Source organism: Myotis yumanensis, unplaced genomic scaffold (genome assembly GCF_028538775.1).
Source record: "Myotis yumanensis isolate MYYU_CA2020_CCGP unplaced genomic scaffold, mMyoYum1.0.hap1 SCAF_7, whole genome shotgun sequence".
Taxonomy (NCBI): Eukaryota; Metazoa; Chordata; class Mammalia; order Chiroptera; family Vespertilionidae; genus Myotis; species Myotis yumanensis.
In genome coordinates, this window is record NW_027223758.1 from 3,240,882 (window position 1) to 3,258,410 (window position 17,529).

A 17,529-nucleotide genomic window follows, 5' to 3' on the forward strand; every position below is an offset into this window, starting at 1 on the left:
GCTGGCGTGGGGGCCACGACACTCACACCAGGTGTGCGGGCCGGGCTGGCGTGGGGGCCACGACACTCACACCAGGTGTGCAGTACTATTACAGCATCAAGGACATCAGCATTGGCGGGCGCTGCGTCTGCCACGGCCACGCGGATGTGTGTGACCCCGTGGACCCTGCAGACCCCTTCAGGTGAGATCTTCCGCTCCCTGCCACCCCAGGAGAGGAGGCTTGGTTCTACTGCCCACCGTGTCCCTGGCCCCTGTGAGCTGCACTGGCCGCCACGCCATGGCGTCTTTCCCATGTGCACAGCGAGGCGGAGGGGCAGTGCCCTAGGCCCTGCTGCCAGTGAAGGTGAAGTTCTTGTCCAGACCCTGAGCCCAGGGCCTGACGGGTGGGAGTCGCCGAGGGAGGCGTCAGCCTGCGGCTGCACATTCCTGTCCTCTGCCAACCCCACAAACACACTCCCTGCCGCCCCCCTCCCTGACCTTCACCTCCCACCACAGGCAGGGCCCAAGCCCCCGGATGGGGAGCTGAGGGTGCCGAGCCCCCACAGGCGCCCCGCACAGTGCAGGCAGCAGCCTTGGGCCTGAGTCAGCCAGTAATGCAAGGCCCGGGCGTCTGCATCTTTAACAAGCGGCCAGTAGGTGTGTGCCCTGTACCTTCTTTGCCTCAAAATCACGCAGCCCCCACACCACGCTCTTGGATTTGGGGTCTTCTCTGTGCCTTCTGCTGGGCTTTTATTGCTTTGTCTGTACCCCAATTTATAGGGAGACAAGTGAAGCCCAGACAGCATAGAGGCGAACCCCAAACCAGTCCTTTGCAGCCAATGGGTCTAAAGAGGGAGGGACAGGCAGGCCCTGGGGGCCCACCTGCTGTCCAGGTTCCATGCCGCCCGGGCGCAGGTTCCTGCCTGCTGCTCTCAGGCACAGTCGTTGCTCTGAGAAACTTGGTGCCAAGTAAGAACTTGTGAGGCCTGGGAGGGGCGCACACTAGGCTGCCAAATTGGTCTCGGAAGAGAGGCAGGTCTGCCCTTGCCCACTGGGCGGCACCGGCACCCACCCTGACTCACCGGCACTGCACGTGGGCGTGGACGAGCTCAGCTCCCCGGCGCGGCACAGGGCTGCACAGCGTCCCCAGGCCCAGGCACCAGCACCCAGCACACACCAGTGTCTCCGCTCCCCGTCCCTAGACCTGGAAGGTCGTGGAGGTTGCTGCCATGTCTGGCTGCTCTGGCTGCTATAACAAAACACCACAGATCATGCTTCTCTTCTCACAGTTTTGGGGGCTGCTGGGGGCCACTTCCCGGGTCCCAGAGGCGTCCTCTCACTGCACCTGCACATGGTGGGCAGAAGGGCAGGGGACTCTCCGGGTGCTTTTATAAGGACACTAATCCCTTGAATGAAGGCTCCACCCTCATGACCTGACCCCCGCATTGACCCCCAGGCCGTCTGGGCGTCAGGTTTCACATGTGAACTGGGGGGACACGTCAGTCTGTGGCAGCTGGTGAGTCTTTCCCGGTTCTGTGTGTTGTCGCCTACACGGCTGTGTGCCCTCACTCTTGGGTGAAGCTTCAGCTGACTATGAAATTCCGGCTGCAGGTCATGTCTCTCAACGCTTCGTGGTCTCTCGGCATCTCCGGGTGCTTGGGAGCATCCCCCATCCTGCGCGTGTTGCCTGGGCATCTTCTGGAAGTTTCTGTGTCTTGGTGCTCTGCTGGTCCACTCTGGTGTTAAGGGGTGGACATGTTTTCTCTGCCTCGGGACTCATGCTTTTTTTTTTTTTAATTGTGGTTTTTGTTTATTTTTTTATTTTTTGGTAGAGAGAGGAAGGGAGAGAGAGAAACATCGATCGGCTGCCTCCCGCACATGCCCCAACTGGGGATCAAACCTACAACCCGGGTGTGTGCCTTGACCAGGAATCAAACCTGCCGCCTTTCGGTGCACAGGACGATGCTCCCACCAATCGAGCCACTCGGCCAGGCCAGGGCGCAGGCCTTTTGACACCCGTGGCTGTCAGCTCTCTGCCTGCTGGGCTCCTCGTCTGCCCCTTTTCTCCTTCCGGAATTCGGTTATGGTTTCCTTCGGTCTCGGGACGTCTGGACCCTCACCTGTCTCCAAGCTGCCTTCTTCCGCTCAGCCTCCTCACTGCATCTGACCTGCTGCGCAGCCCACCCATTGAGTCTTTTTTTTTTTTAAATATATTTTATTGATTTTTTACAGAGAGGAAGGGAGAGAGATAAAGAGTTAGAAACATCAATGAGAGAGAAACATCGATCAGCTGCCTCCTGCACACCTCCTACTGGAGATGTGCCCGCAACCCAGGTACATGCCCCTGACCGGAATCGAACCTGGGACCTTTCAGTCCGCAAGCCGACGCTCTATCCACTGAGCCAAACCGGTCTCTGCCCATTGAGTCTTAAATGCAGTCTTTTTGCTTTTTGTCTATAGGAATTCTGACTGGTTCTTTAGTCACACCCACCTATTTTTCTTTTTAATTTAATTTTCCCACCTATTTTTTCATGAATTTTAGCTGCCTTAGGTGACAGTCTTTAAGCGTCCTTGTTTTACGGTGTCTGCCCATTGCTCCGTGAAGGTTTTGGGTCAGCCCTGTGTCTGCTGCGGTGGCGGCCCTGCTCCTCTGTGACTCCCGTGTGCCCTGGATCGGGAAGAAGCCTCCAGAGTGGCTTTGTGAGGGCTTTTGCCAAACACGCTGGGTATCACCAACCTGGCACAACTCTACGCGAATTCCTTAGCTTAGGGGTGCCCTGCCCACGTCGACCATTGGAAAGTCTAACAGCAGCTGCAGCCTGTGGCTGCCTCCCTGCGACAGATTGTCCGACCCCTCTCCCACGCAGGCCCTCCCGGTGCCCCTGGACACCAAGGGACACCAGTGCTGACGCCCAAGGCCCTGCGGACCCTCATGGGGACGGGGCTAGGGTGGTGGGATTGGAGCTCTGGGTCATGCACAGGGCTGGCCCAGGACCCAGAAACACACAGCTCAGATGGGGCCCACTCTGGCCCCAACTTGGTGGACATATGGCCTAGGCTGGGTGGGGCTTTGGCATGAGTGTCTGCAGGAGGTGGCCACAACCTCCGTTCCCAGCTGCGGCCAGCTGTCCCCTGCCACTGAGCCAACAGGAGCTGCTCTCGAGGACAGCAGCCAGGGTTCCAGCCCTCCCACGGGTGTCCGCCCCCGGCTGGAAGGGGGAGCTGTGCTTGGCCACCTGCCTCTGGGGAGTGCCCTGGACTCACGGGCTTCTGACTGAGCTCAGGGCTGCCTGCTGAGCAAGACCTGGGCTTCAGGGCCTGGCCTGGTGGGGATGGCATAGCTCCAGGACCCAGTGCTCCAGGTGGACCGCTCAGCACCCCCGTGCACAGCTCACCCACCCGCACAGCCCCTGCGCCTCCGCTTCCTCCTGCCTCTTCCTCTGCGGGGTCTGAGCCCGCTGTGCCATATGTCCCACAGGCTGAAGTGCGCCTGCCAGCACAACACGTGTGGGGGCTCCTGTGAGCGCTGCTGCCCCGGCTTCAACCAGCAGCAGTGGAAGCCGGCCACACCTGAGAGTGCCAACGAGTGTCAGTGTGAGTGCCCCCCACGTGCACACGTGCTTCTGCACAAGCTCATATGTGCACATGTCTCATGCACACTTACACACTGGCAGCGCTCACTCCTGCTCACATACACACGCAGTGCTCGTGGATACACACACACGTGCTTACACATACTCGCATGAGCACACACATGTTTGCACATGCATGTACAGTACACACATGGACACAGGTGCTCCCCCGCTCATGTGCGGGCACTCACGTGCATGTTCACAGCTGTACTCACACAAGCTTACACACTGACAGTGCATATGCACATGTGTGTGGTTGGCCACATCTGAGGTTGTCTGTGGTTTGTGGGATGTAGCCTGGGGGTCCTGCTGACAGCTGGGTGCCTGCCCTTCCCTCCAGCCTGCAACTGCCATGGCCACGCCGACGACTGCTACTACGACCCTGAGGTGGACAGGCACAATGCCAGCCAGAACCAGGACAGCGTCTACCAAGGCGGGGGCGTGTGCATCGCCTGCCAGGTGGGCGGGGCTCCGAGGAGACCGCGGCACTCGCGGGGTGGGTGGGGCCGAGGTGCTGCTGGACGGGACACCCTGGACTCAGTGGCCCTCCCCTACCCCCAGCATCACACCACCGGCATCAACTGTGAACGCTGCCTGCCCGGCTTCTACCGCGACCCCGACCAGCCCCTGGACTCGCCCCACACCTGCCGTCGTGAGTGGGGTCAACCTGGCTGGGGTGTCCTGGGGACGGGTGGCTGGGAGCAGGGCATCCCAGGGTCCCCGGCCCCCTGCCTCCTGGGGCCCTCCCACCTCTCCGGGCGGCCCGGCCACAGCTCTCCTCCCGCTGCCCGGATTGAGGAGAGACTGCCCGTCCAGGGCCCGAGTCCTGGGCTTGGGTCTCATGACTCCCGGCCCCCACCCAGGTTGCAACTGCGAGTCAAACTTCACAGACGGGACGTGTGAGGACCTGACCGGCCGCTGCTACTGCCGGCCCAACTTCGCGGGGGCGCGGTGCGAGGCGTGTGCTGCGGGCTTCACGGGCTTCCCACACTGCTACTGTGAGGGTGCTGGCCGGGGGCGGGCCTGGGGAACCCTCTGGTCCTCCCTCCTCCCCCCATGTGCTGAGCCGACCTGGCTGACATGCGTGTCTCCTCCCCAGCTGTGTCCTCCCCCCGCAACTCCTCCGTGGCACAGGTGCAGCAGGCCGGACAGATTGTGAGTAAGTGTCCCTGAGGCCCCCGCTCCGCCGCGGTGCCCCTGGAGCAGGGGCAGGAGGGCCACACGGAGGCCCGCAGAGAGGTGGGATAGTCACTTCAGTCACATTGATTTGGGTTCTTTTCATTTTATGCAAACAATACATATTCATGCTAGAAAACCGTCAAAAATCTAAGTAAGCTTACCGTCGAAGGAGACATTTCCCCGCGTCGCAGCCCCGCCAACAACCCCGCTTCGCGCCGCCGGGACCTCTGGACATGCACACTGGCATTCACTCACACGGATGTGTGCTCTGCCTACTGTTGCAGAATTGCATTTCCCACCCACCGCCCCCCTGCAGACATGTCGCTTCTCGTCCTGTGTCACACAGAACGATGTAGCGTTTCTTCAGCCAACACGCAATCGCTGGGGTTTCGGGCTCTTTCCAATCGTCTTTTTAAAATAATGTTCCGATAAACATCCTTGCGGCTCAAGCCTCCCATACTCCTCAGTCCTTCTGTAGGAAGGTTTCCCAGAGAGGGTCTGCCTGGCCCGGCAGGCACACGTGGGGCGCTCGGGCTGGGACGCCAGCTGGTTCTCAGGTGAAACGATCTGCCAGCGTCAGGCGTTGGCACGCGCGTTAATCAAGTCACTGCTTTGGGACACAGCAAGGTTTATATTGACAGCCTGGTCCTCACCCACGGGCGACACTCCTCCTCGTGAGCGTCTCTGGAATGGGGACCTGTCTGGTGGAGGGCACGCCACAGTCTGATCTGCAGGCACCGTCCTTTCATGGCGTCGGCGGTTGTGAGTAAGGCTGCGGGATCGCTGGGGCCAGACAGCTTTCCCAGTTAGTGTTTTCATTTTCTTTGGATAAATAACCCGACGTGGAATCACTGGGTCAAATGGCAGATCCATCTTTAATTGTTTGAGGAACCTCCACACTGTCCTCCACAGTGGCTGCGCCGTCCGCATTCCCCCCAGCAGTGCACGAGGGTTCCCTTTCCTCCGCATCCTCGCCAGCACTTGTCGTTTGTTGATGTGTTGATGGCGGCCATCCTGGCAGGTGTGAGGTGGTACCTCACTGTGGTTTTGATGTGCATCTCTCTAGTGATTAGCGATGTGGAGCGTGTTTTCTTATGTCTCTTGGCGTCGGTATGTCCTCTTTGGAGTAGTGTCTCTTCAGGTCCTTGCCCATTGGATTATTTGGCTGTGGGTTTTTTAATCTTCACCTGACGATATTTTTCATTGATATTTTTGTTGTTGTTGTTAGAGAGAGAGAGAGAAATCCTCGCCAGGGCTGTTTGGGTTTTTTATTTTTATATTGAATTGTATGAGGGGTTTTTTAATACATATTTTTATTGATTTCAGAGAAAAGGGGAGAGGGAGAGATTGAAACATCAATGATGAGAGAGAACCATTGATTGGCATGCCCCCTACTGGGATTGAGTCCACAACCAAGCTTGTGCCCTTGACCGGAATCAAACCTGGAACCCTTCAGTCCACAGGCTAACGCTCTGTCCACTGAGCCAAACCGGCTAGGGCTATGAATTTTTAATATATCTTGGATATTAGCCCCTTATCAAATGTAGCGTTTGCAAATATCTTCTTCAATTCAGTAGGTTCCCACCCAAGCATATTTCACTTTTAACCTGTGAATTATATGACGAATTCTATTAACATGGACCCGCCATGAACATAAGGGTTCATTAGTGAGGCTGGTTGAAAGGGCTCTTGCTTGTTTGTGCCATCTTGCTTTGGTGTGTAAGTCGCCTTGTAAAATACTTGGAAAGGGGCTCACAGGTAGGTACCCTTGACTGGGAATCAAACCCGTGACTCTTGACTGTCTATTTTTATTCTTTCTTTCTTTTTGTCTCTTCCTTCATTTGACCTAACAGAAGTGCATTGAATTTATTGCTTTTTCAAAGGACAGCCCACGGTTATAGCACAGGATTGCTTGGGCTTTTCTCTGACTTGTGTGGGGCAGAGGTCTTGCTTCCTTATATAGAAATTTTGGAACTAAAATCTCTAATTCCTTCTCTACCCTCTCTTGTGGTTTAATATTGTTTTTGATAGCTTCTTGAATTATTTCTTTACAGGAACATGTCTAAAATGTATTTTTGGATGTTGTAACTGGGGCTGCTGTTGTCATCCAGTGGGTGGAGGGAGGCTAGGGGTATACAAAATATCATACAATGCCCAGGCAGCGTGGCTCAGTGGTTGAGCGTTGACCTATGAACCAGGAGTTCACGGTTCGATTCCCAGTCAGGGCACATGCCTGGGTTGCAGGTTCGATCCCCAGAGTCGGGTGTGCAGGAGGCAGCCAATCAATGATTCTCTCTCATCATTGATGTTTCTAGTTCTCTCTCCTTCTCCCTTCCTCTCTGATATCAATAAAAATATATTTAAAAGAAAATAAGAAGAGTACATCTTTTTTTAAAAAAAAAAAAAAGCATACTGTGCATAGGACGGCCCCACCCCTCTGATAGTTGTCCAGCCAGAATGTCAGTGGTACTGAGGTTGAGAAACGTGGGCTAAAGCTATCAATTTGCCTCAGAGTATAACTTTGGCTAGGTGTATCCCACAAGGTTGATTGTTGTGTTCTCACTATTGCTTTTTTCTACATACTCGGTCGTTTCAGTTTTTATTTGCTTTTGACCAGAGTTCTTAGAAGCATGTTTGTCATTCTTGGTGGTTTGATTTTCTTTCTGCCCTTTTTTTAAAAAAAAAATATCTCTTTATTGATTTCAGAGAGGAAGGGAAAGGGAGAGGGAGATAGAAACATCAACAATGAAAGAGACTCATCGATCGGCTGCCTCCCACACACACCCCACACTGGGGGTCAAGCCTGCAACCCCAGCATGTGCCCCAACCAACCAAACCATGACCTCCTGGTTTGTAGATTGACACTCAACCACTGAGCCACACTGGCCAGGCCTCTGCCCTTTTTTTGTTGGTTTAGTCCTCGTTTTACTACATCATAGTCAGATTCAGTAGCCTGACGATTTCTGCTTTTTGTGTTTGAAATTTAATCTTTTGTTTTTTACCCTTTTGGGTTGTTCCATGGTCATGTGGCAGGAACATGTGTTCTCTGTTGGATACAGATCTCTGTGTGCACCTGTTCCAGCACGCGTGTTAATTATGCTATTAAATCCACTCTGTCCGAGGGTGGTTTTTGCCATTCTGAGAACAGCCTATTCAGTCTGTCTCTATAGGAGTCTGGTTTTGCCGAACTCTTGAAATGTTGGTAGTTTATTCAGCTTCCTGCACCTTAAGACCATGTTTTTTCTGCTCTCAGAGGCCTGGGTTTGCTGCCTCTCAGAGTGAGGAGGCACAAGTCCATTTTCTCAACACACACCCCATTTGTGCCCCATTAATGCTCGTGGCCTTGGATGTGCGCCCCTCATCTCCATGCTCCCCGCTCTGCGCCTGCGCTGAGCGCTCTGCGTCATCGGCGTTGTTTCCTGTTGAGTAGTTCGAGGTGCGTCCTTTCAGGAGGACGGACCGGATTGTCCTTTTAGAGCCAACCTGACGCCTTAGGGTTTTGTCTCGGACAGGAGTTGGCCTGGGACAGGGGTGGTGGCGTTTCTCCTTTCTGCTTAATTTTTCCTCTCTTGCCTTTTGCTGGTCGAGCAACCAAACATGTTTTGGTTTTGGTTGGTTGGTTTGTGTTTTCTTCTCTGAGGGTTTGTAAAGTCTGGTCCATGGTCACCCTTATACTTTGGACAAATATTGAGCTGTTTTTTTCTCTCAGTAACAAAATCTAAATTGTACGTATGGCCCTCTTTTTATGCACAAGTTAAGACTTTAACACATTTTTTCTCCTTTCTTCCTACCCCTGGTGTTGCTTAGTGGTTGGCCTGTACACCGAAGGGTCACAGGTTTGATTCCTGGCCAAGGGCACATACTGGGTTGCAGGTTTGATCTCCAGCTCCAATCGGGAGGCAACCAATCTATGTGTCTACATCAATGTCTCTCTCTCTCTCTCTCTCTCTCTCTCTCTCTCTCTTTCCCTCCCTCTCCCTCTCTCCCCTTCCTTCATCCCTTCCACTCTCTCTAAAAAGCAATGGGAAAAATATCTTCTGGTGAGGATTAATAACAACAAAAAAGACTAGAATTTTCTCCTGGCGTGTCGTGATTCTGAGTGTAAATGTTTTGTGGTTGTGTGAACGCCCATGGTTGACTTGGTGTCTACATCACAAACGACCAAGAGTCCACGTGTGTGTAGTCGCCTCATCTCGTCACTCACCACTGTTTTCCCTGGAACATCGACTTTCCCTTCTTGGGATTTTTATTGTCATTTATTTGTTTGATTTAAAATTTAAAAATATATTTTTTCAATTACAGTTTTTATACAATATTATGTTAGTGTTGGATGTCCAACATAGTGGTTAGTTGTTTGTACACCTTATGAAGTGATCTCCCCATAAGCCCAGTGCCACCGCCTTGGATGGGCTTTCAGTCTAGACGTGTGCAGAGTAGAATGTACGGATCTGGGCTTGTGGGGAAGGGAGGCCTCCTGCGGAGGGGCCGGTCGGCAGGGCCTCTGAGGCTTCCGTCCTGCCCCCACCCAGGCTGCGACTGCAACGCTGGGGGGACCCAGGACAACGCCTGCCAGAAGGACCCGCAGTTTGGACGCTGCCTATGCAAACCCAACTTCCAGGGCATCTACTGCGAGCTCTGTGCCCCAGGGTTCTATGGCCAGGACTGCCACCGTGAGTCCAGCCCCGTCCCCGTCCCGTCCCCGTCCCCATCCCCCCTAGACCCAGACCAAGTGTGGCCTCCCCTCCCGCAGCGTGCCAGTGTTCCAGCCCCGGAGTGGTGGACGGTGACTGTGACCGTGACTCGGGCCAGTGCACATGCCGGGCAGGCTTCCAGGGGGCCACGTGTGACCGCTGCGCCCCTGGCTACTTCCACTTCCCCCTCTGCCAGTGTGAGCAAGGCCTCCCCAGTGGGCACGGTGGGCCTGGGCCTGCGGTCTTGTCTGCCCTGCTCAGCAGCCTGTGTCCCTCTCCGCCCCGCAGTGTGTGGCTGCAGCACCGCGGGGACCCTGTCCCAGGGCTGCGACGAGGCTGGCCACTGCCTGTGCCGGCCCGAGTTCGATGGCCCTCACTGTGACCGCTGTCGCCCCGGCCACCATGGCTACCCTGACTGCCGAGGTGAGCAGAGGGCCGGGACTGGGCAGAAGCCTGGAGGTGGGGTGTAGGAAGCCACCGCCGGTGCCCATGGCCTGCCCTGTCTCTTGCAGCCTGCGACTGCGACCCCCAGGGGGCCCTGGATCAGCTCTGCAGTGTGGGCGGGGTGTGTCGCTGCCGCCCTGGCTACGCAGGCACCACCTGCCGGGAGTGCAGCCCTGGTTTCCACGGCTTCCCCGCCTGTGCCCGTGAGTGTCCTTGCAGGAGGCAGGGAGGGGTGCGCATCCCACCGCATGCCCGAGCCCACACCCCCGTCCTTCCCCAGCCTGCCACTGCTCTGCCCACGGCTCCCTGGACGCAGCCTGCGACCCCCGCAGCGGGCAGTGCAGCTGTGGGCCCCGAGTGACCGGGCTGCGGTGTGACACGTGTGTGCCCGGCACCTACAACTTCCCCTACTGTGAAGGTGAGGCTGGTGCCATGTGCAAGACAGGCTCACACATCATGTGCTGGGCGTTCATGCCACTGTCTGTGTGCTCTGTGCCCATGCGTGTGTCCATGTGGTTGTTCTTGCATGTGTTCATGTGAGGTTCGTATGCTGTGGGTGTGTATCCATGTGCCTTGTTAGTGTCCATGCACATCTCCGCATGTTTGTTCCTGGATGTGTGTTCATGTGTTGTGGTTGTGTCCATGTGTGTTCAGATGCGGTGCATGTGTCCATGTGTTGTGCATGGGTCCATGTGTGTTCACATGTGTTCATGTGCTGGATGCGCTTGGCATGTTCATGACCATGTGCTGGGGAGGGGGAAGGGCACATGCCCTTGTGGTGTGGGGACCAGAGCATGGAGGTGCACATCTTCATGCCTGTTGACACATGTGGGAGCCAAGGGGCCTGGCCAGGCCTGGGTCAGTGACTAAGGAATGACCGAGTGGGTGTCTCCACAGCTGGCTCCTGCCACCCTGCTGGCCTGGCCCCCGCCGATCGTGTCCTTCCTGAGGTGAGCCCACGTCAGCCCTTGGTGGGGCTGAGACGTTGCTTCCCCTGCTGATTGGTCACTATGGAAATCTCCAGGCTCATTTGTTCCCCTGGCTGGTCCTCTGTCCCCACTCCGGGGGATGCCGGAGATGGTGCAGCGCCAGGGCTCCAGGGCTGAGAGTTTGTGGATAGGAGGGGAGGGGCCCACTCTGACCCTCAGTCTCAACCTCTCCCAGGCACAGGCCCCATGTACATGCCGGGCACATGTGGAGGGGCCAAGCTGTGATCGCTGTAAACCTGGGTTCTGGGGCCTGAGTTCCAGCAACCCTGAGGGCTGCACCCGTGAGTCTGCCCAGAGTGGATGTGGGGGCTGGGGGAGAACCCTGGAGGGACAGGGAGGTGAGGGTTGGCCCCACAGGGTCCAGGCCCTCCTGCTCCCTCCCCCACTGTCAGGCCTGCTCTTCCCCTCCCCCAGGCTGCAACTGCGACCCCAGGGGCACCTTGGGTGGAGCTGCCGAGTGCCAGCTGGTGAGTCTGAGGGTCAAGGTGCTGGGGCTCTAGAGGCAGATGCACTGGGACACCCTTCCCTGCCTAGTCCCACCTTCGCCCTCCACCCGCAGGGCAATGGCCAGTGCTTCTGCAAGCCCCGCGTGTGCGGCCAGGCCTGCGCAGTGTGCAAGGATGGCTTCTTCGGGCTGGGCCAGGCCGGCTACTTCGGCTGCCGCAGTGAGTGCCCTCCTACAGGGCCCTCAGACCACGTCCTGGGGAGGGCTGAGGCCTGGGGGGGACAGATGAGTCAAGAGCCGGGTGGAGTCTGGGCACGGGGAGGCCCAGATGTCGGACTGGGACTCACTGAGCTGTGCCTGATGCCCGGCCAGGCCCGAGCTGGGTGTGGGAGAGGCTCTGCTCTCAGGCCCCTCCCTCCAGTCCTGCACCCCCAGCAGACATCACCAGTCATTCCTAGTTCCCTTGCCCTGGACCTGGACTCAGAGCCTCCCTGGTACAGAGTCCCAGTTGGCTTCTCAGCCCCTGTTGCTCCTGACAAGGTGGACGGAGCCCCAGGGCCTGTCTCCTGGGCCAGGCTGTGGGAGGAGCACTGAGGCAGGCGAGGGCCAGGCAGCGCCGACCTCGCCCCTCCCTCCTGTACAGGCTGCCGGTGTGATGTTGGCGGTGCGCTGGGCCAGGGCTGTGAGCCGAGAACGGGCGCCTGTCGCTGCCGCCCCAACACGCATGGCCCCACCTGCAGCGAGTGGGTACCCCATTCCGATTGTTGGGGGGCAGCAGCCTGTGGGAGGTAGCTGGTCCTCTGGGTTTGTCCCTGGGGATCCTGGGGGCTGTACCGGCCCAGAGCCCTCCCCACCCCAACAGCCTGCGGGTTGCTCTGACGCCCATGTTGTGGCCAGGCCGGCACCGGACCACTACCTCCCTGACCTGCACCACCTGCGCCTGGAGCTGGAGGAGGCGGCCACGCCCGAGGGCCACGCCGTGCGCTTTGGCTTCAACCCCCTTGAGTTTGAGAACTTTAGCTGGAGGGGCTACGCACAAATGGCACCCATCCAGGTGGGTGTGGGCTGCCCTTGCCCCGGGCGCAGCTTACAGTGGGGCGGGCAGGCCGCTGAGGCCACAGGACCCAGCTGTGAATGGCGGGAGGGTGACCCCGATTTACCATGTCCCCCCAGCCCAGGATTGTGGCCAGGCTGAACGTGACCTCCCCGGACCTCTTCTGGCTCGTATTCCGATATGTCAACCGTGGGTCCTTGACTGTGAGTGGGCGGGTCTCTGTGCAGGAGGAGGGCAAGTTTGCCACCTGTGCCAACTGTGAGTGCATCGGGGGGCCACTCCCACACCCCCCTCCCCTCCCCACCTTGTCCCAGATCCCTGCATCCACTCACACCTCCATCCCACCCAGCCCCAGCCCCAGCCCCGACTTGGGAGGGGAAGCCAGCCTGCCTGCTGGCCCTGCGGAGTGTGGCCTGGGGTGACCTGTCGGGGTTGTGTCCATTCTTATTGCCCCGCCCCCTCCCCACCCCCAGGCACCGAGCAGAGCCAGCCTGTGGCCTTCCCGCCCAGCACTGAGCCCGCCTTTGTCACCGTGCCCCAGAGGGGCTTTGGGGAGCCCTTCGTGTTGAACCCTGGCACCTGGGCCCTGCTCGTGGAGGCTGAAGGGGTGCTCCTGGTGAGGCGGGGGCTGACAGGGCAGCGGGGGGCTGAACGGGTGGACGGGCCGCAGCACTGACTCCCCCCTCCCACCGGCAGGACTACGCGGTTCTGCTGCCCAGCGCCTACTACGAGGCGGCCCTGCTGCAGCTGCGGGTGACCGAGGCCTGCACGTTCCGGCCGGCCGCCCAGCATTCTGGGGAGAAGTGAGGGCCGGCCTGGCGAGGGGTGGGGGCCTGACCGTCACTGTACTCAGGCCTCTGGCCCCATGCTGACCGAAGACTGTGTCGCCCACACAGCTGCCTACTCTACACCCACCTGCCCCTGGATGGCTTCCCCTCGGCTCCTGGGCTCGAGGCCCTGTGTCTGCGTGACAACAGCCTCCCCCGGCCCTGCCCCCGGGAGCAGCTCAGCCCCGCGCACCCACTGCTGGCTGTCTGCCAGGGCAACGACGTGCGTGTCCCGGGACCCCACGGGGGGCAGGCGGGGCCGAGGCCTGTGGGGAAGGGTACCCTTGGCCTGGGGGACGGGGTCCATGTTGCAGTGAGAGGACACAGGTGCAGGACACCCTCAGGGCCTCATCTGTATTGGGCCCCAGCCCTTGGGCTCATTGTGAGGACGTGGCGGGTGATGGGTTCAGTCTCAAGGCTCAGGCCAGACCTCTGGGCACTGTGCTCTGCAGAGATGAGGCTGGGGGGACGGGGAGGCCAGAGTGAGCAGAGGGCAGAGGGCCTAGTGACTGCAGTGCTGGGTGGGGGGGACCCAGGCAGCAAGGGTAGCAAGCACGAGTCCCAGGGAGCATGTGGGGTCCTGTTCTCCAGGTGGGGGCTGGGCAGGCCTCTGATTGCCTTGCCCCCCCAGGTGGACGTCCAGCTGCAGGTGGCGGTACCGAGGCCAGGCCGCTATGCCCTGGTGGTGGAGTACGCCAATGAGGAGGCCCACCAGGAGGTGGGTGTGGCCGTGCACACGCCCCAGCATCTCCCCCAGCAGGGGGCGCTCACTCTGCTCCCCTGCCTGTACAGGTACTCAGGGAGGAGGTGGGAGGATGTGGGCCCCAGGGCTGCTCACCTGCTGACTGCCCCTGCCTCACCCCAGCACCCTCTGCCGGGGCACCGCTCTGGACGAGCAGCACCACCTGGTGGCCTTCCACCTGGGCACAGAGGCCAGCGTCCGGCTCACGGCCCAGCAGGCACACTTCTTCCTGGTAAGGCCCTGACACCTCACCTCATGGCCCAGGACCTCCATGGTGGCAGCTCTCTCAGAAGATCTTAAACCCGCATAAAGGGTGGAGAGAAGAGCCCTGGCCTGTGGCTCAGTGGTTAGAGGGTCAGCCTGCACACCCAAGGGCCTTGGGTTTGATTGCTGGTCAAGGGCATGTACTTGGGTTGTAGGTTCAATCCCTAGCCCCGTTGGTGCGTGCAGGAAGCAACCAATCGATGTGTCTCTCTCATATCTATGTTCCTCTCTCTCCCTCTCTCTCGCACTGTCTTTCTCTCTCCTCCTCCCTCCCTCCCTCCATTCCGCTCTCTCTAAAAACCAATGGAAAAATTGTCCTCAGGTGAGGATTAACAACATCAAAGAAAGTAGGAGACTGTAATGAGCCCAGGTGCCCGTCACCAGTGCCGCCGTCAGCTCGTGCCCTGTCTCTGTTCTTCCAGAACCCTCTCACCTGCAGGGTGTTTTCCTGGGGGCATAACATGTCTATTTATTTACTAATAGCACCATGGCCACATAAGGAAGTGCGATGCAGTGGAGTAGGAGAGGAAAGAAAGGTGATCTTCATAAAAGTCCATTTTCCGGTGTAATTTACCAAAGCAGATCCCGTGTGAACAGGGCCCCTCCCTGGGGTTGGGAAGAGCCTGTGCGGGGTCCTGAAGCTTGACGCCCAGCAGCATGGTGGCAGGGCCGACCCAGGGCCTCACAGCGCTGACGCAGCCGTTGTGACTGAGCCGTCACAGAACACTGCAACCCCCATCACTGTTTTGGAGCCAGAACCAAGCGTCAGGGTTTGTCAGCACACGGCCAGACACGACGGCGTTCGCCCTCTGTTGCGTCCACTTCCCTAGGCCTTTAGGGCGTTTTCAGAGCGATAGGTGCACCGTTTTTATACAAGCGTCCAATACCAACGAGAGCCTGGCCACGCGAAGGGCGGCCTGTGGCCGTGGCAGGGTTGCTCGTCCCTCTTTGTGGAGCCGTGTGTTTGCCGTGCTAACGGCAGGGACGACTGCGGCTGCTCCTGGGCTGTGGGCTGGGACCCCATGCGTTGCCCGGCCTGGTGGTCGTGGACTGGGGTGTGTCCAGCTTTCCATGCACATGGGAGAGCGCCCAGGCAGCCACCCCCCAACGGGCAGCACCCTTCCTCTGCCTGTTCAGTGACTTTCTGTGACAATCACAGGGCGCCCTTCCGCTGACCCTGTGGGGACCGACGCGTGCGTTGCCGTGGCCACGCAGCGTTCCTGCCTCGGCTGCGGTGCATCTGCTTGGTCACATTTGTCAAGCTTGCACCTCCAATCGCAGTGGGCGGCACTGGGCAGAAATGCCCGCCGTAAACCCATCCCGGGAGCTGGGGGGCAGGCGGTCAACCTGCAGGTGGCAGTGGGGTGGCTGGCGGACCACTGGGAGGTGCCCAGGCCCAGAAGCTGCACTCAGGGCTGAGGTTGTGCAGCCAGAGGAGGAGCTGGCGGAGCCAGGCAGGGACTTGGTGTCAAGAGCAGGACTCGGGTTGGACACCAGTGTGGACAGACTCCACCTGCGCGCCCACGTCCACGCCTGGCCCTCTGCCCACAGCACAGTATCACCCTGGTGCCCATGGAGACGTTCAGTTTGGAGTTTGTGGAGCCCCGGGTCCGCTGTGTTAGCAGCCACGGGGCCTTCAGCCCCAGCAGGTAGTGGGGCTGGGAGGGGCTGAGCGGCGGGAGGGCTGAGCGGCCTGCTGGGCACACGGCCAGGCCCGCACTCATCCCCGTGCCCCTCCCAGTGCCGCCTGCCTGCCCTCCCGCTTCCCGAAGCCGCCCCAGCCCACCATCCTCAGGGACTGCCTGGTGCTGCCATTGCCGCCCGGCCTCCCACTGACCCACTCGCAGGAGCTCACGCCGGGAGCACCCCCGTCTGGACCCCAGCCACGGCCCCCCACTGCCGTGGACCCCGATGCCGAGCCCACCTTGCTGCGACACCCCCAGGTGAGGACCCAGGCCCGCAGACGGGTGTGGGCATGGCGGGATGTGCAGGGGAACCCGTGTCCACACACCTGCCCACTCACGGAGCCTGGCCCTGCAGGGGACAGTGGTCTTCACCACCCACGTGCCCGCCCTGGGCCGCTATGCCTTCCTGCTGCACGGCTACCAGCCCGCCCACCCCACCTTCGCCGTGGAGGTCCTCGTGAACGGGGGCCGCATCTGGCAGGGTGAGCGCATTGGACGGGGGGGCGGGGGCGGGGGGGCGGGACGGACTCCCGACCAGGTGCCCGGCAGGGCTCCCGCATCCACACAGCCCCGTGTGGTCACCACGCAATGTGCACAGACGGTGTGTGGCTCCCGTGGCCCATGGCACGGTGCCTGTCACTCGGCTGTGAGTGACAGGTCCGCACACCCCTCCCGTCGTCAGTTCTCAAACGAGATGCCCCCGGGCCCACCCAGTGTCCAGTGCCGGCAGCCCCGCCTCCCAGCCCCTCCCTGACTCTGCTCCTCAGGTCTGTTTTAGGAGTTAGGGGTCACCTGTCACCCACAGGCAATCGAGGGTTTGCTACGGGGCACTTGATGACGTGTTCTATGTGTTTGCCTATTTTGTTCCCGCTCAGTCAAGCCCAGGGGCCACGGCTGGTCCGAGTAGCATGAGGGTCTCGTCCCTCCTCCCTGGTGACTGCAGGACGGCCCTGCCCGGAGGAGGCCTGGGGCCGGGGTTCTGTGAGTGTTGGGGATGACCTGCCTTTTCTTGCCTCTCCAGGGCATGCCAATGCCACCTTCTGCCCACATGGCTATGGCTGCCGCAGCCTGGTGGTGTGTGAGGGCCAGGCCATCCTGGACGTGACCGACAGTGAGCTCACCGTGACCGTGCGTGTGCCCGAGGGCCGCTGGCTCTGGGTGGTGAGTCCGAGGCTGGTGTCCCTGATGTAGAATTCCTGAACCTGCGCACACCTCACTCCTCACACCCGGCCTCACACTTGTCACACCACCAGCAGTTATTCAGCCAGGATGCGTCCCCTGCCTGCCATGGCCTAGCCCCATGCCAGGGGTCAGGGGCCAGCAGCCTCTGGGGACTTCCAGGTCCCCCACATAAGACTCCAGAGGGGGCCGCCCAGGTCCTGCTGGTCAGAGTGGTCTCCCTGGAGGAGGTGGGGCCAGGGGGTGGAGAGGAAGGGTGCCCGGCAGAAAAGGAGGGAGGGGCCCCGGGAGGCCGGGTGCTCTTCCGCGGTGCTGCCTCCGAGCTCCCCGAGCTCCCATTAGGCCACGGAGGCTGGCCTCCCTCTGAGCAGTCAAGGTGGGGGCCCAGGGCTGGGGTGATGCCCCCACTGTCTCAGCTG

The 17,529-nt window shown here is 59.5% G+C and overlaps 1 protein-coding gene across 1 annotated transcript in view; it reads left to right on the plus strand.

Annotated features, from left to right (window-relative positions):
• Positions 1-17,529, plus strand: part of LAMA5 (laminin subunit alpha 5) — a 50,260-nt gene that overhangs the window by 16,565 nt on the left and 16,166 nt on the right. Inside the window, exons 6-32 of the mRNA XM_070419650.1 lie at positions 84-181; positions 3,458-3,573; positions 3,952-4,070; positions 4,173-4,263; positions 4,475-4,609; positions 4,711-4,770; positions 9,320-9,460; positions 9,541-9,678; positions 9,770-9,904; positions 9,994-10,128; positions 10,206-10,343; positions 10,823-10,875; positions 11,090-11,195; positions 11,329-11,381; positions 11,474-11,579; positions 12,003-12,102; positions 12,257-12,413; positions 12,533-12,671; positions 12,887-13,029; positions 13,110-13,216; positions 13,310-13,463; positions 13,872-14,032; positions 14,106-14,214; positions 15,798-15,895; positions 15,988-16,189; positions 16,287-16,413; positions 16,953-17,092. Of these exons, the coding sequence (XP_070275751.1) occupies positions 84-181; positions 3,458-3,573; positions 3,952-4,070; positions 4,173-4,263; positions 4,475-4,609; positions 4,711-4,770; positions 9,320-9,460; positions 9,541-9,678; positions 9,770-9,904; positions 9,994-10,128; positions 10,206-10,343; positions 10,823-10,875; positions 11,090-11,195; positions 11,329-11,381; positions 11,474-11,579; positions 12,003-12,102; positions 12,257-12,413; positions 12,533-12,671; positions 12,887-13,029; positions 13,110-13,216; positions 13,310-13,463; positions 13,872-14,032; positions 14,106-14,214; positions 15,798-15,895; positions 15,988-16,189; positions 16,287-16,413; positions 16,953-17,092 (3,261 nt within the window). The remainder of the gene's footprint in view (positions 1-83; positions 182-3,457; positions 3,574-3,951; positions 4,071-4,172; positions 4,264-4,474; positions 4,610-4,710; positions 4,771-9,319; positions 9,461-9,540; positions 9,679-9,769; positions 9,905-9,993; positions 10,129-10,205; positions 10,344-10,822; positions 10,876-11,089; positions 11,196-11,328; positions 11,382-11,473; positions 11,580-12,002; positions 12,103-12,256; positions 12,414-12,532; positions 12,672-12,886; positions 13,030-13,109; positions 13,217-13,309; positions 13,464-13,871; positions 14,033-14,105; positions 14,215-15,797; positions 15,896-15,987; positions 16,190-16,286; positions 16,414-16,952; positions 17,093-17,529) is intronic.